This window comes from Lutra lutra, chromosome 3, assembly GCF_902655055.1.
Source record: "Lutra lutra chromosome 3, mLutLut1.2, whole genome shotgun sequence".
Classification (NCBI taxonomy): Eukaryota; Metazoa; Chordata; class Mammalia; order Carnivora; family Mustelidae; genus Lutra; species Lutra lutra.
Window position 1 is genome coordinate 14,620,484 of NC_062280.1, and position 24,535 is coordinate 14,645,018.

The 24,535-nt window shown below is 40.6% G+C and overlaps 1 protein-coding gene across 8 annotated transcripts in view; it reads right to left on the reverse strand.

The window, feature by feature from the left end:
• The window catches only part of ICA1L (islet cell autoantigen 1 like), a 92,404-nt gene that overhangs the window by 7,002 nt on the left and 60,867 nt on the right, over nt 1–24,535 (reverse strand). For 6 of the 8 annotated variants that reach the window (XM_047720787.1, XM_047720788.1, XM_047720783.1 and 3 more), the window contains exons 12-14: nt 22,430–22,684; nt 19,460–19,549; nt 12,625–14,122 (exon numbers count right to left, since the gene is read on the reverse strand). In XM_047720787.1, the coding sequence (XP_047576743.1) occupies nt 14,007–14,122; nt 19,460–19,549; nt 22,430–22,684 (461 nt within the window). In that variant the 3' untranslated portion in view covers nt 12,625–14,006. Of the gene's footprint in view, nt 1–4,908; nt 4,951–12,624; nt 14,123–19,459; nt 19,550–22,429; nt 22,685–24,535 lie in introns of those variants that run through there. The other 2 variants (XR_007125767.1, XR_007125766.1) reach the window with 2 other exon arrangements.

A 24,535-nucleotide genomic window follows, 5' to 3' on the forward strand; every position in this document is an offset into this window, starting at 1 on the left:
TGCTGTGTGACAGGGGCGCCTGGGTGGCTCAGTGGGTTAAGCCGCTGCCTTCGGCTCGGGTCATGATCTCAGGGTCCTGGGATCGAGCCCCACATCGGGCTCTCTGCTCAGCGGGGAGCCTGCTTCCTCCTCTCTCTCTGCCTGCCTCTCTGCCTACTTGTGATCTCTCTCTCTCTCTCTGTCAAATAAATAAATAAAATCTTTAAAAAAAAAATGTGTGACATTAACCATCATGAGCAGGTCGTCTTTTCAGTAAGTTACGTAGGACAGTAAAAAGTGATCGTGCAGTTCTCATGTATTTTTCGTATTTAGTGCAATACCATAAACCTTGACTAACACCGTGGGACCCATACAAAGTGCCACTAGATATGCCGGAAGTTCTCTCAAGAAGCAGAGAAAAAAAGTAGAATTGTTTGATAATTTACCATAGCTTGAGGTCTGAAGCTGCAGTAGCAACACTTTTAAGATAAATTAGTATATGGACTGTTGTAAAAAAAAAAAAAAATGCGAAGCCACTGTAGCTACATCAGCAGGCGTGAAAACCTTGCAAAACACCTTTTTATCTTGTATTGAAAATGCAGCTTTTATGTGGGTATAGAATCACTGTAAGAAAGACATACCTGTAGACTAATGCAATATGAGAAAACCTGAAGTTACTATATTACAAAACAAAAGGAAAAATGAAGGATTCAAAGCTAGAGAATTTAATGCCAGGAAGGAACAGTTTGATAATTTTGGGAAGTGGTTTGATTTTAAAAATGTCAAGATAACCGAACACCTGATGACCAAGAGGCAGCAGATGAGTTCCCAGACATTGTAAAGACAAGCCTCATTAAGAAAATAATAGATGAGAGAGGATATCTGCCTGAACAGGTTTTTTTTTTTTATTTTTTTTTAAAGATTTTGTTTATTTGACAGAGATCACAAGTAGGCAGAAGGCAGAAGCAGGCTCCCCACGGAGCAGAGAGCCCAATGCGGGGCTTGATCCCAGAACCCTGGGATCATGACCTGAGCCGAAAGCAGAGGCTTTAACCCACTGAGCCACCCAGGCGCCCCACTGAACAGTTTTTAATGCAAATCAAAGTGCCTTATTCTTGGGGGGAAATGCCATTAAAGGACATTTAATAGGAAGAAAAGTGAGCACTAGAATTGGAGGCAGGAATAGATAAGCTAATTCCACTTTTTTTGTACAAATGTAGTTGGGTTTATGATCAGGACCACCCTTCTCTATAAAGCTACTGATCCCCAAGTCAAAGGTAAAGATATCAGCAGCCAGTTTTCCACAACAAAAACGTCTGGACAAGGAGAACTCGTTTTCTGGCTTGGTTCCACTGGTGCTTTGTCCCTGAAGTCAGGAAGTACCTTGCCAATGAGGGACTGCCTTTTAAAAGTTTGTTTGATATTGGACAATGCCCTGGTCACCCTAAGACCCTGTGAGTTCACCAAAGACATCAAACTGGTCTACTTGCCCCCAAACACGGTGTCTCTAATTCAGCCTGCAGGTCAGGGGATCATAGGGGCTTTTTTTTTTTTTTTTAAGATTTCATTAATTTATTTGTCAGAGCACAGCAGGGAGAACAGCAGAAAGAGGGAGAAGCAGGCTCCCCACTAAGCAAGGAGCTTGATGTGGGACTCGATCCCAGGACCCCGGGATCAAGACCTGAGCCGAAGGCAGACGCTTAACTGACTGAACCACCCTGGGGGTCCCAAGGGACTTTTTTTTTTTTTTTTTTTTGACACAGATCACAAGTAGGCAGAGAAGCAGGCAGAGAGAGGGAGAGAAGCAGGCTCCCTGCTGAGCTGAGAGCCTGATGCGGGGCTCGATCCCAGGACCCTGAGACCATGACCTGAGCCGAAGGCAGAGGCTTAACCCACTGAACCACCCAGGTGCCCCGGGGACTTTTAAGGCTCATTACACACTGTACTGAATGGAAAATATTGTCAACACCATGGAAGAGAATCCCGATAGAACATCATGAAAAGCTTGAAGGAAGGATTACACCACTGTTACAGAAAAAGATGTGAAAGCCATGAAACCCAAAAGAATAAATTCCTACTGGAGAAAATGGCGTCCACATGTTATGTATGATTTCACAGGACTTAGGACAGTCAGTCAAGGAAATCGTGAGAGATTGTGGATGTGGCAAAAATGTGTGTGTGAAGAGTTTCAGACATATGGTTCTTGGAGAAATTCAAGAGCTGACAGACACCACGCAAGAGGAATTAACAAAAAATGTGATGGAGGGGAGAGCTTCCCAGCCCGTGCCAGACCACGAGCACGAAGATGTAGAAGCAGCGGCACCAGGGGAGAGTGGACATTCGACAGTCTGGCAGAAGGTTTGCATATTCAAGACGACTTTCCACTTGTTTCGTAACACGGACCCTTCTGTGATACAGGCGCTGAAACCAAAGCAAATGGTGGAAGGAGGCGTGATACCAAAGAGAATTACTTTTAGAGAAACAAGAAAGCAAAAAAAGCATGTTTTGACATGACTGTGCATTTCCCTAAAGTTGACCCTGAGTGCACCTGCTTCCCCTGCCTTGTGTCCCCGCTGCCCTGGGGACCGTGTGAGGTCAAATGCCCCCCCCCCCAGCCCTGCTGCCCTGTCAGCACGAGGGTGAGGATGGTGATCTTTATGGGGCTTCCACTTACTGAGCAGTAACTAATCACGAGGCCGTGCTGTTGATGAACTTAACCGTTGTGTATGTTGTATCTTCGTGTGGCGATCTGGAGACTGTATGGCGGGAGCTGCATGAGATGTTTTTGTCATCGTCGTACTGCCTGAGTGTTCATTGTGTAGAGCATCACGTGCAAGACTCCCAGTGGGTCGCCTGTCCTCACGCAGGCAGAAGGTGAGTGACGTTTAATGTAAAATTAATGTGTTAGTTTTGTTTATAACCTTGTTTTCAAGGATTACGTTTACCGTACGTTGTGCTTCTCATAATTGGGGCAGCTGTGTCAGCCTGTCCTCACAAGTAAGTGGTATTTTTTAAAAAGTACTGTTTCCAGTACCGTATTGTGGATGACACTACTGCTGAAGGTGGGCCGTAAAAACGTTACGATCCGCTCGTTAGGGTATGGCCGGGCTGCTGGGAAGCCATCAGGCTGATCCTGCTTCGCTATCAGGGTGTGAATTGTTCGCCTGTGAATAAGTATGAATTTCTTTTTCACATGATCTTCATTTTTGATGACTAGTGTTAGTAATGCGTAGCATCTACAATCTTGTGGAAACATTGATGTACGTGCTGATAGATGATTAAGTTTGTAAACACGTGATATCAAAAAATTAAAGTACTATAAGTGTACCTTACGATCTCAGTATTTTCATTTTTCTGACTTCATTGTGAGAATGCAGTATATGACATGCAAAATGTGTTATTCGTAAGCCGTCTGATCAACAGCAGGCTAGTCGTAATTCAGTTTTGGAGGAGTCAGAAGTTACACACGGACTTTCAGCTGTGCGTTGGGGGGGTCGGCTAACCATCCTGCGCTGCTTGAGGGCCAGCTGTACAGTCAAGGATATGGACCTGAAATCGTAATAAAAATAGGTAGCACTGCCGATAGCTTACCAAGTACCAGCCGCCTTGTATGATAACTGTTTCCCCTGATCTTTGCAATAACCCTGCAAAGCCAGACACTGCTATTTTTACTGTCTTACAGATGACCAAACCAGAATTAGTTGAACTCTTCCGTGGTCATCGGGCAAATGTCAAAGCTTGGCTTTGAACCAGGTCTGACTACAGGACTCAAACACAAAGCCTTACTGCCACTTCCTCCGTTATCAGTGACTGAAATTAGGTGTTCGGTGTCACCGCAGATCACGCGCCATCGAGCCGTTGCCTTGCTTTCCTTTGCCGTCCTCTCCGCTACTTCAGCGGCCGGCAGCTTGGCTCGGAGGACGAAGAGAAGGTAAGGCTCGTCGGACACCAGTTCCTCACCAGCGAGGCTGCGGCCACCAGTCCTCAAGCTGTCAGTCTCACATTGCACGGCTGCAGAAATTCCGGAGACACATTTAAATTGGGGAGCACAAGTTCTAGAGACGCAGAAGTTGACTTCGGTCACATATTGGTGGATTTTTTGTAACCGACCTTTGGAGGAGAGGACTGACTTATTTATTTTTTAATTTATTTCATCGTGATACATGCACTCCTTAATCCCCACGGCCTAGTTCCCCCATCCTCGCCCCCCGCCTTCCTTTTGGTAACCATCCGTTCTCTCTAAGACTGTTGCTTGGTTTGTCCTTTTTCCTGTTTGACCGTTTGTTTTGATTCCTAAGTTCCACATATAAGGGCGATCGTGGGGTATTTGTCTTTTTCTGACTGACTGATTTCACTTGGAATTCTCCTCCCCAGCTCCACCCGTTGCTGAAAACGGCACGATCTCACTCTGGCGGCTGAGGGGTGCCCCACGGCCGTCCATCCGCTGCCGGGCCCCGGGCCGCTTCGGTGGCCGGGCTGCCGTGGATGATGCCGCCGGAACATCAGGACGGATGGAGCCCGTCGAAGTAGAGTTTTTGTATTTTTAGGGTCAGTACACAGCAGTGTGGTTACTGGCTCGCGGGGTAGCTCCCTTTCTAATTTCTCGAGGACGCCCGTGCTGTCTTCCACAGCGGCTGCCCCGGTCGCCCAGGCTGCTCCCTTCCCCACGACCCTGCCAACACTTGCTGTTTCTTGTGTTTTAGTCTTTCTGACAGGTGTGAAGGGAGACCTCGCTGTGGCTTGGATTTGCATTTCGCTGATGAGTGATGTTAAGGCTTTTATTCATGTGTCTGGTGGCCACCTGGATGTCTTCTTTGGAGAAATGTCTGTTATGGGGCTCTTAGGTGGCTCAGTCAGTTAAGCATCTGCCTTCAGCTTGGACCATGATCCCAGGGTCCTGGGGTCCAGGCCCACACCGGGCTCCCTCACCAGGGAGTCTCCCTACTCCCTGCTTGTGCTAATAAGTAAAATCTTAAAAAGAAAAAAGAAATATTTGTTATGTCTTCTGCCCATTTTTTAAAAAGACTTTATTTAAAAAATAAAAATTAAAAAAAGATTTCATTTATTTGACAGAGAAATCACAAGTAGGCAGAGAGGCAGGCAGAGAGAGAGGAGGATCTGCCCATTTTTAAATTGGATTATTTGGTGGGTATTGAATTAAGTTCTTTTCTTTTTTTTTATTTATTTTTATTTTTTATAAACATATATTTTTATCCCCAGGGGTACAGGTCTGTGAATCGCCAGGTTTACACACTTCACAGCATTCAGCATAGCACATACCCTCCCCAATGTCCAAAACCCCACCCCCCTCCTCCCAACCCCCCTCCCCCATCAACCGAATTAAGTTCTTTTCTATTTTGGATACTAACCCTTTATCAGATAGGACATTTGCAAGTATCTTCTCCTGATACATTGCCTTTTTAATTTTGTTGATTGTGTCCTATGCTGTGTAGAAACTTTCTATTTTGATATAGTCCCAAGTTTTTTTTTTTTTTTTAATTTATTTATTTGACACAGAGAGAGATCACAAGTAGGCAGAGAGTCAGGCAGAGAGAGAGGGGGAAGCAGGCTTCCCGCCGAGCAGAGAGCCCGATGCAGAGCTCGATTCCAGGACCCTGAGATGATGACCTGAGCTGAAGACAGAAGCTTAACCCACTGAGCCACCCAGTCGCCCCCCAATAGTTTATTTTTGCTTTTATTTCTCTTGCCTCAGGAGACATCTAGAAAAATGTTGCTACAACCAAAGTCATTGAAATTGCGGTTCTTTTTAAGTACTGTTATGGCTTCAGGTCTCATATTTAGGTCTTTATTCCATTTCCAGTTTATTTTTGTGTGTGGTGTAAGAAAGTAGTCCCGTTACTTTTTTTTTTCTCCCCGTGTTGAAGCAGGTTTTCCCAAAACCATTTGTTGAAGGGACTTTTTCCCATGGTTAGTCGTTCCTCCTTTGTCAAACATTAACTGACCAAATAATTGTGGGTTTATTTCAGGGTTTTCTGTCCTATTGCATTGATCTGTTTTGTCAATGCTATTACCATACTATTTTATTTTTTTAAAAGATTTTATTTATTTATTTGTCAGAGAGAATGCGAGAGTGAGCACAGGCAGATAGAGAGGCAGGCAGAGGCAGAGGGAGAAGCAGGCTCCCTGCTGAGCAAGGAGCCCGATGTGGGACTCGATCCCAGGACTCTGGGATCATGACCTGAGCCGAAGGCAGCCGCTCAACCAACTGAGCCACCCAGGCGTCCCAGTACCATACTATTTTAATTACCACCACTTTGTAATGTAACTTGAAATTTGCAATTGTGATACCTCCAGTTTTTTTCTTTTTCAGAATTGCTTTGGCTATTTATTCAAGGTCTTTCGTGGTTCCATACAAGTTGCAGGATTATTTGTTCTTTGAAAAAATGCTGTTGGTATTTTGATAGGGATTGCATTAAATCTGTAGATTGCTTTGGGTAGTGTAGACATTTTAACAATATTTGTTCTTCTTCCAACCCATGAAAATGGAATGTCTTTCATTAATGCTTCCCAGTTTTCAGAGTCCTGGTCATTTACGTCTTTCGTTAGATACTTCATTGTTTTCGGTGCAGTTGTAAATGGGATCGTGTTCTTAATTTCACGTCTTGTTGCTTTATTTTTAGTGTGTAAGAATTACAACGGATCTCTGTACATCGATTTTGTATCCTCCGACTTTACCAAATTCATTTATCAGTTCTAGTATCACTGCAAATAGTGAGAATTTTACTTCTTCCTTACCAGTTTGGGTGCCTTTTATTTCTTTTTGTTGTCTGATTGCTGTGGCTAGGATTGTGTTGAATAAAAGTGGTGACAGTGGACATCTCTGTCTTGCTCCTGACCTTAGGGGAAAAGCTCTCAGTTTTTCACCATTAAGTATGATATTAACTGGGTTTTTCCTATATGGCCTTTATTATAGTGAAGTATATTCCCTCTACACTTACTTTGTTTAGGGTTTTTGTGATGAATGAGTGTTGTACTTTGTCAAATGCTTTTTCCTGCATCTGTTGAAATGATTGTATCCTTTTTATCCTTTCTCTTGTTTATGTGATGTATCATGTTGAGTGATTTGCAAATATTGAACTAACCTTGCAACCCAAGAATAAAATCTCACTTGATTGTGGTGTATGATTTTTAAATGTATTGTTGAATTTGATTTGCTATTTTATTGAGGATTTTTGCATCTATAATACATGAGAGATATTGGCCCATTGTTCTCTTTTTTTGTGTTGTCTTTATCTAGTATTGGTAGCAGGGTGATACTGTCCTCATAGGATGCATTCGGAAGTTTTCCTTCCTCTTGTATTTTTTGGAATAGTTTGACAGTAATAAGTATTAATTCTTCTTTAAATGTTTGGTAGAATTTGCAGGTGAAGATGTCTGGGCCTGGACCTTTGTGTTTTGGGAGACTTCAAATTACTGATTCAATTTCATTGCTGGGAATTGATCTGTTCAAATTTTCTATTTCTTCTTGCTTTAGTTTCGGTAAGTATAGGCTCCTAGAATTTTTTTTTTTTTAATTTAAATTCAATTAGCCAACATATAGTACATCCTTAGTTTCAGGTGTAGAGTTCAGTAATTCATCAGTTGTGTGTCACACCCAGTGCTCAGCACATTACGTGCCCTCCTTAATTGCCTATCACGCAGTCACCCCAACTGACCTCCCCTCCAGGAACCCTCTCAGTTTGTTTCCTATAATTAAGAATCTCTCATAGTTTGTCTCCCTCTCTGATCTCTTCCCAGTTTTCCCTCCCTTCCCCTCTGATCCTCTGTGCTGTTTCTTATATTCCACATATGAGTGAAACCATATAATTATCTTTCTTTGATTGACTTACTTTCCTCAGTGTCACACCCTCCAGTTTCATCCATGTGGTATTTCTTTTTTTTTTTTTTTTAAGATTTTTTATTTAGTTATTTGTCAGAGATCACAAGTAGGCAGAGAGGCAGGCAGAGAGAGAGAGGAAGGGAAGCAGGCTCTCTGCTGAGCAGAGAGCCCGATGTGGGGCTTGATCCCAGGACCCTGAGACCATGACCTGAGCCGAAGGCAGAGGCTTAACCCACTGAGCCACCCAGGCGCCCCTCCATGTGGTATTTCATGTGGTATTTGTCCTTGATGGCTGAGTAATATTCCATTGTATATATGTACCCTGTCTTCTTTATCCATTCATCTATCAGTGGACATCTGGGCTCTTTCCACAGTTTAGCTGTTGTGGACACTGCTGCTATAAACATTGGGGTGCGAATGCCCCTAGATCACTACATTTGTATCTTTATGTCTCTAGAATTTATCCATTTCTCTCAGGTTGTCCAATTTGTTGGCATATAGGTTTTCATAACATCCTGTTAAAATTGTTTGTATTTCTCTGGTATTGGTTGTTATTTCTCCGCTTTCATTAGTGGTTTTATCTGGGTCCTCTTTCTCTTTCAGTGGGTCCTGTTAGAGTTTATCAGTTTTGTGATCTTTTCAAAGAAACAGCTCCTGGTTTCATTGATCTGTTCTACTGGGGTTTTTTGTTTGTTTTAAGATTTTATTTTTTTGAGAGAGTGTGTGTGAGCACAAAAAGGGTGAGCATCAGGCAGAGGGAAAGGGAGAAGCAGATTCCCCACTGAGCAGGGAGCCTGATGCGGGGCTTAATCCCAGGACCCTGGGATCATGACCTGAATCAAAGGCAGACGCTTAGCAACTGAGCCACCCAGTTGCTCTGTATTTTTTAGTTTCTATGTCATTTATTTCTGCTCTAATCTTTAGTATTTCCTTTCTTTTGCTGGGTTTGGGTTTTATTCCTGTTTTTCTAGCTCCTTTAGAGGAGGAAGGTTAAGGCATTTTGAGATTTTTCTTGCTTCTTGAGGTAGGCAAACTCTAAACCTCCCTTTTAGAGCCAATTTTGGTGCATCCCAAAGATACAATATTTTGTTTTCATTTTCATTTGTTTCCATGCAATTTTTTTTTTCTTTGACTTCCTGGTTGACCCATGCATTGTGCTAGTAGCACGTTATTTAATATCCATGTGTTTGTGCTCTTTCCGTATTTTTCTTGTGATTTCATAGCATGTGGTCAGAAAAGATGCATGGTATGACTAATTTTTTTGAATTTGTTGAGACTTACTTTGTGGCCTAACATGTGATCTGTTCTGGAGAACGTTCCATGTGCACTTGAAAAGAACGTATGCTCTTCTCTTCGGTATGAACTGTTCTGAATGTCTAAAATCCATCTGGTCTAGTGTGTCCGTTCAAAGCCACTGTTTACTCGTTGACTTTCCGTTTGGATGCTCCATCCATCCATGTGAGTGGGCATTGAAATGTTACTATTGTATTGCTATTATATTATTGTCCGTTTGTTAACTGCTTTATGTATTTGTGTGCATAATATTGGGTGCATAAATATTTACAATTGTTCTTTTTTTTAAGATTTTATTTGAGAGAGAGCAGGAGAAAGTGCTTAAGCAGGGGGACGGGCAGAGGGAAAAGCAGACTCCCCTGCTGAGCAGCAGGGAGCCTGACGTGGGGCTCGATCCCAGGACCCTGAGACCATGACCCGAGCCAAAGGCAGATGCCTAACTGACTGAGCCACCCAAGCACCCCTGAAATTGTTCTTCTTGTTGGATTCTCCCCTTTATTATTATATAGTATCTTTCTTGGTCTCGTTACAGTCTTTGTCTGAAAGTATAGTTTGCCAGGGGGTTCCTGGCTGGCTCCGTCAGAACAAGTGACTCTCGATCTTGGGGTCATGAGCTCAAGCCCCATGTTGGGTATAGAGATTACGTAAATAACTTAAAAAAAAAGTCTATATATAGTATTGCTATCCCAGCTTTCTTTTGACATTCATTTGCATGATAAATGTTTCTCCATCCCCTCACTTTCAAAATGTAGGTGTCTTTCAGTCAGAAATGAGCCTCTTACAGGAGTATATAGATGGATCTGGTCAAAAGTAATTTTTTAATCTTAATTTGGCATGCTCATTTCAGAAGACAGAATCACCTGGATCAATTTAATTTATATGTGAGGCCAAAGGCACTCTAAATTAAGTGTATAATGTTAATAGCGGTTATCCTGGATGGTAGGGTTGTGAATGAATTTTCTTAAATGAGAGGGTATTACCTTGATATGGGGAAAAGGAAGCTCTTTTCCTTTAATGTAAAAACATGCACTTCAAAATCTTACCTATTAATACCACCTGGATCTTTCTGTATTTATTCTTTGGACATTGATTGGTTCCTTATACCACTGAATGAAGAACCATGTTTAAACTTTAAATTCCAAGGACAGTTTTTAATTCAACTTTTTAAAACTCTTTTTAAATGACACATAAAAGGGGCGCCTGGTTGGCTCAGCGGGTTAAGCCGCTGCCTTCGGCTCAGGTCATGATCTCAGGGTTCTGGGATCGAGCCCCGCATCGGGCTCTCTGCTCAGCGGAGAACCTGCTTCCTCGTCTCTCTCTCTGCCTGCCTCTCTGCCTGCTTGTGATCTCTGTCTCTGTCAAATAAATAAATAAAAAAATCTTTAAAAAAAAAATGACACATAAAAAAGGAGCTATTTTATGGTTGGCAAATTAATGTGACCCATCCTGTTCAATAGGTTTTTATTGCCATATTTAAATACCTTACCATTGTATGTTTTATGTGCATTACTTTCAATACTGCTGAATTAATATTTAAAGTTTGTATTTCCTTCCTAGCTTATTTTTAGTATCCAAGATTCTGGGGCTGCTTCATTGCTCAAGGTAAGAAAACACAGGGCCTGACAATACTATGGAAGAAGATATAAACTGGATTGATTCTGGCTTCTTTTTATTCCTGCCTTTAGCAAATCAGGTTAAATACTGTGCTTTAAAAAAAATAAATACTGTGCTTATATTTCATTGGTTATTGTTTCTAGGCTCAAAATTTTAATATTGATTTTAATTTTAAAATTAATTTTAATATTGTATTTTGTTAGTATATTTACACGAAGAGCACATTCTGTTATTTCTCATATCTTATAACATCCCTTCTGTATGAAGTAAGTTAAAAAGAATGAGTCTCACAAAGATATTCATTGCCTTGGTTTTATTTTCATTCTGTGTTATCTGTATCAATTCAAACTACCTTTTAAATACTATGGTCCTGAGGTAAAACCCGAATTTTCTAACAGGTTAACAATAATTGATTTGTATTGACTACTTTAGGAAATCAACTTTTTTGTCTTATGCCATCTTGTAATCTTTATTAAAAGAGGCTCAGGAAAATAGAGCACAAACTTCCTTTGTTCTTATGCTGTAAGACCTCTGCATTTCCAGATGGTCTATAAAGAGAGTTATGTGAAATAAATATCCATCGTTGAAATACAAACACTGAATTTCATTGTGCAAATACTGAAGCCTATTTTTTTTTTAAATACAGTTCATTTCTAACCATATCAGAGCTATGTTTTACAAGTAATGAAAGGTTTCAAAAAATACAAAGTTACACCGATCTCATCTTAATATGCCCTGGTATTCCCGTCTCACTTGTAAAGTGGTCGTAAGAAAGATTAGACAAATTTTAGTTCTTCTGGGGCTTTTCTGAGCTTACGTGCATTCTTAATTTGGTAATAAAAAGGAGGAGATATTATTTTCCCCCCTTTAATATAAAAGCATCCATTTACTTTGAAAGAGTTCTCAGCCTACCTTCGGTTAAGGCTATTTCTTACTGAATGCTTGATCTAGATTTAAACAAATAGCAAGCGATCACCCTTCTACTCTATGTTTCTCGTGTCTTTCCTTCACTCCCTACTGAATAGGTGGTTTGTTTCCTTTATATTAGCAGTCTAGGTATAATATAGCCAGATTTCTGTTTCTGGCCTCTAGATGACTGAACTTCAAATAATTTATCTTAAAAAAACACGGTTACCTTCATTTTAACAACAGTTTTCAATGTGCTTTTCAAAAATGGGGTTGTTTGATTTGTTGAAATTATAACTGAACTTGCTCAGACAGTTAATGTTGCTTTTGGATCAAATGGGCAGCTATATACTCTGAGAGAAAAAATGTTAAGAGAATCTAAACTGAATAATAAAAATCTATTGTGTATTTTTTTTTTTTTTTTTGAGGACTTTTTTCTTTGGAAATTGAGTGCAGCGTGAATACACTGGTAGGGATTCTGGCTTGGAAAGTGGTTTTCCTCAGTGTTCAGGTGTCTTTGTTTATTTGAGATAACAGGGACTGCTTTGCATGCATGTGAAGGAGATACACAAATATTTTTGAACTAATGTATTAGTGAAAGAAAAATGGCGCAAACTCGAGATCCAAAGTTAGCATTATTTTTGAAGTGTTCAAAGTTGACAGTACAGAGTCACCACAGGTACAGAATTTAGATTGTGATTGTGATCACAGCCCTTGGTGATTGAATCTTCTGGAGAACTTCACTGAATAAAAAGGAAGAGGTAAAAAATGCTTCTGACTGAAAGGATAACCAACTAAGGAAATAAGAATAAGCATGAAAAGACTACATAACCTTTTCCTTTATCTGTGTTTCCGATCCTCAGATAAGGTCTTTCCAGCCTATGCGATGCTGCCCCACACAAGTGACCTCCTACAGGGCTCGGGGCAACTCCGGGTGTAGCTCTCCCCCAGAGCGCTGTGCTTGGAGGTGGACTGCATTTTCCCCTCTCTGGTGCATTTCCAAACAATGTTCTATTTACAGTGACTTGGACATTACAAGCCATTCTCTTGTAAACAATAAATAAGCCTGTTTGTTTAAAACTAGGAGCACATGGAAACTATTGTGAACACTTTAGGTAAAATGTTCCCTTATGGAGATGTAATGGACTGGAAGATAAAAATAAGACACCTGGAGAACTGCCTCAAAGCCGAAGGCTGGGCAAGAAAAAAGAACAGGAAATTAAGTGATATGTATATCCAGCGGCTATGAGTTCACTGGCTTAGACTAACTTCCCTCCAGTAAGGGTAACCATTTTTCCTCAGTAATCAAATAGAGCCTAGAAGGTGTCACCCACAGAAAGGGAAAAGTGGAAAAATAAGACCCTTTCTGATTGGTCATGTAGAGCCTTCTGTGACTGCCAGAAAACAAATCTGGATTAAATCATGTCAAGAAATAGGTAATAAGTATACAAATATGTACAAGAATAAGCTTAGAATTTTTCCCTCATTCAGATAGAAGTTTCTGGGTAATTTCAGGAATACTATTGCCAGTTGCTTAGGGATCGTCCTTCCCTTGCTTTCTTTTCAGAAAGAATGTGAGTACTTTACATTGTGGTAGCAACGTGTGAGAAACCAGGCTGAAGACACCTGTACAATGTCTTGAATATTACTGGCCATTCTTGGGATTAGGAGATGGGTTTATGAGTTTCTGCAGAAGATAGATTTAGCAAACACATCATCCTGCTACTTTGCCATGAAAATTCAGTAATGGAATTGAGGGGCGTCCATGATTTTCTATGAAGGAAAAAAAACTAAGTAATATTACATTTTAGCCTCCAAGTGGAGAAAAGCACCAAGTTTCTCTGATTTCATTAAAGCAAACTGAGCTCTCGAATCTTACTCTACTTTTCTAACTAAAGACAAAACTGTTCTGGTTCTAGTGCTACTTTCCACAGCAGAAAACTCCCCCTGCTATGGTTTTATTTAAAAACCACCCCCAAATCACAACCCAATTTACATGCTGTCTTCACCCACATAACAGAATTCTCACAGCCAGCAAGGCAACTTACACATATACGGCTTTCCAAATAAGCCCAATTCCTTATTTACAGAAGTATTCCTAGCTATTATTTTGAAATAAATTTTGGTATCTCTTTTAGACTCAGTGGCTCATAATATTTTCCACATATTATCAACAGCTGCAAATCCAAGATATTAAATAAATACTTAATCTATTCCAATGTAGTCCTTACCATCTCTTTAAAGTTGGCTGAAAACTGTTAGGTTCACAAACACGGTGCTTTTGTGTATGGGTTACAATATAAACTCCTTTCCACAAAGGCAATATGTTGAAAAGTGATGTCTCAAGGCCACGGAAGTGGCGACATAGTTTCAGTTAAGCATTGAGAAGTTCATCATCTGAGTGTCCAATAGCATCAGGGTCTGCAAGTGGATCCAAGTCTGCAAAGAGACTGAACCAGGCTGACATGTCTTGGTTACCATTGTTGGGAGCTAAAGAAGAAAAAACACATTTAAGAGTCTCAGGTGTTTAAAATCACATTGCTATACCATTTACGTGATTTTATTTTTTTTTTAATGGCATATACTTCTACTTTGTTCTCTTAAGATGCTAGCTTTTATTTATTTATGAGAATTTATTCATTGGAGAGCGAGTGAGCACAAGTGGAGGCAGGGGAGGGGCACAGTGAGAGGCGCAAACGACTCCCAGGACCCAGGGATCATGACCTGAGCCCCAGGCTGATGCTTTACTGACTGAGCCCCGCAGGCATCCTTCCTTGATAATTTTGAAAAGCTAATAATGCAGGTACCTTGTGGTTTGCTGAGTCCTTTCTATGTAAGTAATTTTATGTTGCTCTGAGAAATGATTAAAAATAGGCAGGCAGTAATAGTCTTATAAACACAGATAATTTATTGAAGTCTCTCAGGTAAGGTTCAAAAGTGAAAGTAACCAGGGCGCCTGGGTGGCTCAGTGGGATAAAGCCTCTGCCTTCGGCTCAGGTCATGATGCTGGTGTCTTGGAATCGCTGCTCGGCAGGGAGCCTGCTTCCTCCTCTCTCTCTGCCTGCCTCTCTGCCTACTTCTGATCTCTGTCTGCCAAATAAAGAAATAAAATCTTAAAAAAAAAAAAAAAGTGAAAGTAACCTTTGTTCCCACTTTGCAGGAACATTACATTTGTAAACTTGGTGTTTAAAGATTTATTAAACATAGGAGGAAGAAAATCCTCCTATCACATTAACATACTCAACAGTTCTCATTTTGGTTTATAGTTGTTTCCTTTGTCTTGCCCATGTGCATTTTACACATTTTTGATACATTTTAAGGAGTGGATTGTGTCACAGATACAACGTCCTGTTAACCAATTCCCTCTCACCTCCCTGTGGAGACTGGAAAATCACATATGTCAATAGTCTATAGGTTGAACTGTGGCAGAGATTTCAAGGATATACATCTAGGCAAAAGGCTGAAACTACTAAAAGAATACACAGTGGCATAGACAGTCATCTCAGAGGGCTAGGCTGTTAAGAATTTCAATTTTTATTAAAATTCTCAGGCTTAATTTTATTAAATTGAAGCCTCAATGATTATAGACAAATAGCTTTCCCAGTACTTCTGTTTCCCAATAGTTCTTTCCCAATGTTTACTTATTTATTTTACATCCTCTATTTTAAATGATTAAACACAAATTTAGTTTTTGTGGGTTTTAGAAAAAAAAAATTATAGATAGGCTGAATCCCAAAGGGATGGCTGTATTTTGATTCAGCTAGTGTCAGTCTCTGATTTGCTTGGAGTTGATGAATTTTCTGATTTATCACACAAAGTACTGGAAAGACTAGAATTCCAAGAGTCTACAATGATACATATCAACAAATAAAAAAAAAAAAAAAGAGGGACAAGAAAAAGCCGTTCCATAGAGTAGAATGTCAACTAATAAATGCAGAAGGATTGAGGAAAGAGAAAAACCACCATTTGGCAATAACCATAGTAATAAATATTTCATGCAAAGAATGCTAAATTAGTAGGTGAAACTTGGATGGAAACAAGCCATTTACACAGTTTCAAAATATTTTTCCCACAAAATATTACAAATGGAAAAATCTAATAGTAATTTTATAGTGTAGTCACCTGGGAGACACTGTCTTAATCAACTGACCGAAGTTACCATCACAAGCAATGGGACAGTTCAGACGTCATGTGCCTCCTGATATTAAGAAGGCATGGAGCACCTGGGTGGCTCAGTGGGTTAAGTCTCTGCCTTCACCTCAGGTCATGATCTCAGGGTCCTGGGATCGAGCCCCACTTCAGGCTCTCTGCTTGGCGGGGGGCCTACTTCTGCCTGCCTCTCTGCCTACTTGTGATCTCGCTCCCTCTGTCAAATAAATAAATAAAATCTTAAAAAAAATAAAAAGGCACAACATCACTCTTGTTAGGCTAGTCCTGCCAAAATCCCTAACCTGAATCTAATTACGAAAAAAAAAAATCAGATAAACCAAACTTGAAGAATATTCTACAAAATAAATGACCTCTATGCTCTAGAGAAGTCAGGATAATGAAAGACAAAGATTAAGGAACTGTCCCAGATTAAAAGCAATTAAAGAGACTTGACACTAAATGCAGTGTCAGATCGTGGATTGGTCCTGCACAGGGTGGGGGAAACCTCTTTCTCTTTTGTTATAAAAAAGCACAGGGGCACCTGGGTGGCTCAGTGGGTTAAATGCCTGCCTTTGACTCAAGTCGTGATACGAAGTCACAGAATCAAGCCCTGCGTCTAGCTCCCTGCTCAGCAGGAAGTCGCTTCTCCCTCTGTCCCTCACCCCGCTCATGCTCTCTTGCAAATAAATGAATAAAATCTTTAAAGAAAACAAAACATTAGTGGGACAATTGGCAAATCTGAATAAGGTCTATAAATTAGACAATAACAGTATGATGTTAATTTCCTGATTTTGATAACTGAATTGCAATTATGTAAAAGAATATCCTTATTTTTAGGAAAAAGATAATGAAGTATTTAGACTTAAAGGAGTATTATGTCTGGTACTTTCTAGTCTCTGAATAATTTCAGTTCAGAAGAAATTATATATATTATACACACACGGAATAAGACAAATATGATTCACATTTTGGAAAATCTTGGTGAAGTGTCAGGAATATTTTTTATTATAATCACAAGCCTTTCTGTAGGTTTGAAAATTTAAAAATATTGATACAATATCATAAACCACTAAAAAATATGAATCCATATAGGGGCACCTGGGTGGCTCAGTCAGTTAAGCATCTACCTTTGGCTCATATCATGATCCCAGGGTCCTGGGATCAATTCCCACATTAGGGTCCCTCTTCAGTGGGGAGCCTGCTTCTCCCGTTTGTGCTCTGTCAAATAAATTCTTTTCAAAAAATGTTACTCCAGGGGCGCCTGGGTGGCTCAGTTGGTTGGGCGGCTGCCTTCGGCTCAGGTCATGATCCCGGCATCCTCGGATCAAGTCCCGCATGGTGGGGGGGGGGTCCTTGCTCAGCGGGGAGCCTGCTTCTCCCTCTGCCTCTGCCTGCCACTCTGTCTGCCTGTGCTCACTCTGAGAAATAAATAAATAAAATCTTTAAAAAAAAAATGTTAGTCCATATGGGTAGTACATAAATGGGGAAGAGGAGAGGTCGTTGTAGCAGAGTACTGAGGGCGGGCAGAAGCGGTGAGCTGTGTGGCAAGTGAATTATATGTCATTAAGACTATTTAAAATTATGATCAAATAGCTAAGATTTTAAAAAATTAATATATCCATACAAAGGAATATTAAACCTTAAAAGGGGGAAAATCCTGTCACATGCTACAACATGGGTGAACTGTGAGGACATTAGACTAAATGAAATAAGCCAGTCCTGGGAAGGCAAACACTGGGTGAGGCGCCCCGGGCAGTCCCGTTCACAGAAACAAACTCTAATGGTGGTTAGTTAGCAGCACAGGAAAGGGGATTTGTTGTTTGGATCTAAAGTTTCAGATCTGCAAAATGAAAAAGCTCTGGAGATCGTTCCACCACACTATGCACAGACTTAACATTATTGAACTGTTCACCTACAAATGGTTACGGTGGTTCTGTGTTTTCTACGATAATAAAAATGCGGAGGGAGTGCTGTGGTTAGAAAATCATCATTTTTTACCGCCCATCATAGTGAAGACTGAATCAGGCCAAAAGCAACGCTGGACGCTAAATCGAAGTAGCGACTGTGACGCCGAGCTGGACTTGGGCCCAGAGTGTCCCCTCAACGGACCGCTCAGTGACTGCAGAGAGGATAAAGCAGCATAAAGTGGGACATATTTTGGAGGAAAATGGGACAACTCTTGGGACGGGCGCTCACCATTAGTCTCGCTGGCGAGGGAGAAACGGACAACATCCGCTTTCGGCTGTGCAGCCCTGAGAGAGGGGCGCCGCCAGGGCTGTCCTCCAGGCAAGAATGAAGAACCTGAACTTAACCGTGAAGAAAAGCTGTGGAAACGTTTCAGGTTAAAAGAGGCCAGAGAGACCGGACAAGTGGGCATCTGAACCGAGACTCACTTCCAGACGGAGAAAGTGCTGCAGGGGATGTGACTGCGGCAGCTCACCAAGCCGGAATACAGACACGTGATGGGTTACAGGGAGTATTATGTTATTACTATTACATTTCCTGACATTTACAACCGTACTGTGGTTATGCGAGAGAACGTACCAGTTCTTAGGAAATGTACACCGAAGTACTTTGGGGGTAAATAGTCATGATGCACGTAACTCACCCTTGAGTGGTGCAGAAAAGAATAACAGACACACGGCTACGCCAGCGAAATACTAACAGCAGATGAACCTCATAAGGGTGTGCAGGGATTCTCCGTGCTATTTTCACTTATGCAACACATCTGTACATTTGAAATTATTTCCAATTAAAATTTTTAAAAATCAGCAGCAGTGACTAAGATTATTATATATCTAAAATCCTGACAGAGTGTCTGTTTTCTCTGCACACCCCACAAGGTAATTACAACATGGATCAGTTCTGCAGGTGACACCGTGGGGAGTTCTCAGTCAGTGTTAGCGATGAGTGTGTGCCAGGCCCTGTGCTGAATGCCCGAATGCACTGTTTGTCAATAGGCATCTTGTACTCAAAGAACACCTTCTGTCTCTAATGCTGTCACCCCTTACCAACAAACCTCAACACAAAATACAAAAAATTAAAGTACACAATTTAGTTTACTATGACAAGCCCACAAGTTCTATTCAATTTTTTCCATGATGAGGGATAGCCAGGTATAACTTACATTTTATTTATTTATTTAAAGATTTTATTTATTTATTTATTTATTATTTTTTAAGCAGATTTTATTTATTTATCTGTCAGAAAGAGCACAAGCAGGGGGAGTGGCAGGCAGAGGGAGAAGCAGGCTCTTGGCTGAGCAAGGAGCCAGAAGCAGTGCTTGATCCCACTGGGATCATGACCTGAGCCAAAGGCAGAAGCTTAACCGACTGAGCCACCCCGCCGTCCCTATGTATTTAGTTGAGAGAGAGAGAGAGAGAGAGAGAGAGAACTTGTGTGCACAAGTAGGGGGAGGAAAAGGAGAGAAAGAGAGAGAACTGTGCAGACTCCGCAGCGGAGCCTCACAACCCTGAGATCACGACCTGAGCCAAAATCAAGAGTTGGGACGCTTAACCAACTGAGCCAACGAAATGCCCCTATAACTTTCATTTTATTATTAACAAAATATTTTTCTGGACACTATGAAGCAAACACTATAAAATGATCCTTTTCTAAATTTATCTGCATTCAACCGATTGCTAATATAATGGCAAAGACTATAAATATATAACTTACACTTTGTTGATTTCTTTGGACTCTGTGAAGGCACTGGCTGGTTATCAGTGTGTGAAAGAGGAACTTCTAATCCCTCTTGGGAGGCCCAGCCTAGGGGAGGGAAGTAAGGAATTATCTGTTGTTAGTCAAGTAGGAAGCAGCATCAGAAAAAATAAGAAAAGGTAAAAATATCTACTGAGTCCTCAAATCTTTCTATCAGGGTGAGATTCTACAATGTAAGACACAGGAGACAATTAAAATGTATCTGCAATTATGTATTTTAGTCAAATCATCTAAGTTTAGTTCCAGCTAGAATTAGACCTCCTTATAGTTTTCTAAGTGGTTTTGAAATACAAGTTTTCTTTTTAAACAACTGCAAATAGATGAGGCACAGAAAGAGAATTTCTGAGGGGTTGGGAGAGAGGAAATACACCTGCCAATTAGAATCTTGAAACCTTTAAGTATGTTTATATTCTCGGATTTAGTAATCCTAGTTCTAGAAATTTATCTTGAGTAATTTAAGTGAAGGGAAAAAAGCACATGTATGGTTATGTTTATTGCGACATTATCTATAAAATGAAAAAGTCATAACAGGAAGGAATTATGGGAGATAAACGTGACAAGATATTATGTGGTCATTAAAAAGTATCATTATGAATACCCATTACTAAAACAGTGAAATGTTTGCCATAACGTGAGAAATGATTTAGGCTATAATTAAAATACAGCACTAGAAACGAACCTAGATTACCTTGCCTACTACCCTCCTTGAACAGAAGAGATCACGGAAAGCCCAAGTTTGTTCTTAAGAGTTCCCAGAACACAGATCTTTTAACTCAGGGTAGCTCACTTTCCTGGCTTACACTGCAGTAGAGTAAGAAGTCATAAAGAAAAGGCTGGTGAAGTAGGAAGCGTCCTGCAGTAGGAGGCAGAAGACCAGATTTTGGTTTCCTCTTAATTGTTTACTGCCTGGGGATCTTAAGCAAGACACCGTTTAAACAGAGTATCAACTGCCTGGGCCATTGCTCGGGAACATCCTGTCAGCCTGCAGGCAGGGACCAGAACAGAGGCTCTGAGTGGTGAACAAATACCATTGATAATGTACAGCCAGAAAAGAAGAAAAAATCCAGTGCTGCTAGAGATGCGGCAAGTCGAGGAGAGAGAGCAGTGGGATTTCACGTGGAGAAGGAATCTGTTTGTAAATCTGAGGGTAACTATTAGGCCACTGACAAGGCATATAAGAGTAACTGTTTTCTAAAATTTTATAGTAAAACATTTGAATTATCCTCAATAGGGTGCCTCTTTATCAAATGGTACTGTATTCTTACTTTTAGGCTATTTAACAAATTCTTACAGAGTGATTACTGAACTGCTATTTTATTTATTGAGCTAACTTTATGCTGCAGTCCTGGAAAGCACAAAGATAAATCACCCCACAGATTGTGCCCTTGAGGTGCTTACGGATTGGATGACATGTGATGGTCTTGCAGATACAGGATGAATATAAGTATTTTATTTTTTTTAATTTTAAAAAAATTTTTATTTGACAGAAAGAGAGACCACAAGCCGAGGGAGCAGAGCAGCAGGCAGAGGGAGAGGGAGAAGCAAGTTCCCCACTGAGCAGGGAGCGCAACACAGGACTTGATCCCAGGACCCTGGGATCATGACCCGAGCCAAAGGCAGCCGCTTAAACGACTGAGCCACCCAGGCGCCCCTAAACATGAGTATTTTCAAAAAAGGTACAATGCATTAAGATACTGTTAGGTGTTGTGAACCATTTCCTCAGGAATGAAATCTACTCGGGGATGGAAGACAGGGAAAAAGGCAAGATGAACTATGATGACAGCCATGAAAACAGGGCGCTGTGGGAGGCCAGAGGCGGGAGAAAGCACACACCGGGCAAGACGGAAGAAATATGCAGTTATTGGCTGCCACAGAGAAAACACTGGACTGGGAATCCAACACAGGCTCAAGTCTGTGCTCCATTACTGAACACCATAAACGAAAGCAGCAACACAAGAAATGATGTTTCAGAGGGATCTGAAAATTAGTCAATATAGTTATAGAAAGTGGCTAAGTATTTTGATGTAAGCTAAGAGAGAGGAGTGGACATACAGGCACAAGTTTTATCCTGGAGCCCATGTTTCTTCATTTTTTAAAAAAAATGTAAGCAGAGTGCTGACATCAGTGTCTGCCTCTTGGAGAATGAACTCTGGGAGAAGCCTGGTAGGTGACCTGGGATTTGGACAGCCTGGTAGGAGGACTCTAGCAGCAGCCCAGGAAGCCAAATAAGGCTCTAAATGCCTCTGGTAATAGAAATGGAGAAGAGGAATGTGAAACTGGAGACATGTTTTCGAAACAGAACTGGCAGTACTTAGCAACCAATATGGAAGTGGGGAGCAAAAGGACTCTGAAGGTGCTGGGTTGGACACAGGCTGGTATGACAGTAGGTCAGTAGAGGGAGTTCCTGACATAGAAACAAAGCAGGTGACCCTTAGAAAAACACCCTTCCCCACCTTCTGCCACCATCCTCCAGTCCTGCTCCCTTGCCCAGGAGGCTGCTGTGGAACTATCCTTGTCTGCTCTGAACCCATGGGGAGAGAACATACCGAGATTTGCTAGAGGGAAGAAACGGTATCACCTGCCCTAGGCAAGAGTAACTTAGCCTGTCAAGGGTTTATAATAAGACCCAGATTTTCTATGTAGAGAAGACTCTGGAGAACGTCAGTGTACAAAGTGGGTTTGACAGAGGCGGCAGGAAAGCAGCCCTTGTTTTGCCTTTGTCGATCGATATCCTCCGGTCATGGTAATGACGGAAGTACTGGTGGTAATATTTGTTACTTTTGCAGTTGATGGGTGAGACACAGATTTTGCCTGGTGGTACCAAAGTTAAATCAATATCCTTGTTGAGTTTAGCATCTACATACACACAGTTTTGCTTCACAAATATAAATTAAGTCATGAGTGTCTAAATGTTTCATAGGCACTTACTGTTAAAAGCTCCAGCAGCATGAAGGCCAAGGTCAAAAAGCTGTGAAGGAAGGAATCGTGAGGAATGAGCAAGAGGCTCTGACCCCACAGCAGGCTCCCGTGACGTGAAGCTGGCCCCAGGGCTCCCAAAGGCAGTCTGGCATTCTGGGGTAAATTCACCAGTACTTGAAGAACCAGGACTTAGGAGGTTGTTGAGAAATGAGAATTCCTTCTCAAAATCATCTTCCAGTGAATCTATCGGGAAATCTTTTACAACTGTTGAATGAACATAAAAAAAGAGAAGGTTTCTTTTCGAGGAAATGAGAGTAGAACATAGGGCAAATCAAATTTGTTTTATTGTTCTCATACATTAATTTGAAAGTTTTTTTAACATAATTTATAATGAACAATTAAACTGATTGGAAGTTTATGAGAAATTATTTCTAATTGGATAGTCTAGTCTCTAGAAATTGTTCCAAGGACACACATGAGGAAACATTTATTCAAGACAATCTATTAGAAGTCTTGGACTAAGACTTCTAATGGTATTTGAACTAAGAATCATTCCCTTCCTACCCTCCTTCCAATTCAGCACAATGGAAATTCTACTCTACACCTGTGTGGCCAAAAACATAAGGCTCCCTTCTCTCCCCAGTTATGTTCTTAGGAGGGGTAGGATGTCAGCATTTCATATCCTGTTCTCAGTTACTTGGCTAAGTGTGGGCAGTGCAGTCAAGAGGTGGAAGCTCCCATTTGCCACTCAGATAAAAAGACCACAGTCATAAGATGAGACTCTGATTTGAGTCACAAAAGGATGGGGCAGTTTGGGGAAAAATGGATAATAATCCTCAAATTTCTTGAAAACATTAATGTACTCTTTCATCAAGCGTAATAAAACCCATGGAGAATCAATATAAAGAGATCTATATCTAGATACATCATAGGCAAATCACTGAAAGTCAAAGATAAAGAAAAAATCCCCCCATTCATAAATGGGAAGAATCAATATTGTCCAGCTGGCAACTGACTCCAAATGAATTCAACATAATTCATATTCAACATAATTCATAATTCATTCATGTATGAATTCAACACAATTTCTATCAAAATCCCAGTAGGCTTTTTTGGATAGAGATTGACAAGATGATTGTAAAATTTTTATGGAAATGCAAAGGAGTTAGAATAGCCAAAACAATTTTGAAAAAAGAACAATGCTATGGGACTACTACCACCAAATTTCAAAAATTTCCTATAAAACCACAATAATCAAGACAATATGGTTCTGGTCAAGGACAGATATACAGATTAGTGGAACAGAAACTAGAATCCAGAAACACAACTTTTTTTTTTTCTTTGGTCACTGGATTTTAACAAAAATGCCAAGAAAATTCCACGGAGTAAGAAATGTCCTTGCAATAAATGGTACAGGAACGACTGGATGTGCATATGCAGTAAACAAAAAACAAAAATTAAAAGACATACCTCACACCATAAACACCAATTAACTCAGATTGATCATAGTCCTACATCTAAGAGCTAAAATTATAAAACTTCAAGAAGAATACATAAGAGAAAATCTTTATAACTTTGGGTATGAAGAGTTTCTAGACAGGATACCAAAAGAACACATAAGGAAAAGTGTAAGTTGAACTTTGTAAAATTTTTAAAATTTTGTGTTTTAAGAGGCAAAATTTTTTTTTCTTAAAGATTTATTATTTATTTATTTGACAGAGATCACAAGTAGGCAGAGAGAGAGGGCAAACAGGCTCCCTACTGAGCAGGGAGCCTGATGTGGGACTTGATCCCAGGACCCTGAGATCATGACCAGAGCTGAAGGCAGAGGCTTCACCCCATTAAGAGGCAAAATTCAGAAAATAAGATGACTAGTATAAAATATTTACAAGTCATATGTCTGACAAAGAATTTGCATCAAGAATAAAGAAATCTGGGGTGCCTGAGTGGCTCATCCGGCTCCTTGCTCGGCAGGGGGCGTGCTTCCCCCTCTCTCTCTGCCTGCCTCTCTGCCTACTGTGATCTCTCTCTCTGTCAAATAAATAAATTAAATCTTAAAAAAAAAAATAAAGAAATCTTGCAACTTAATAATAAGGTAAATATCCCAATTTTAAA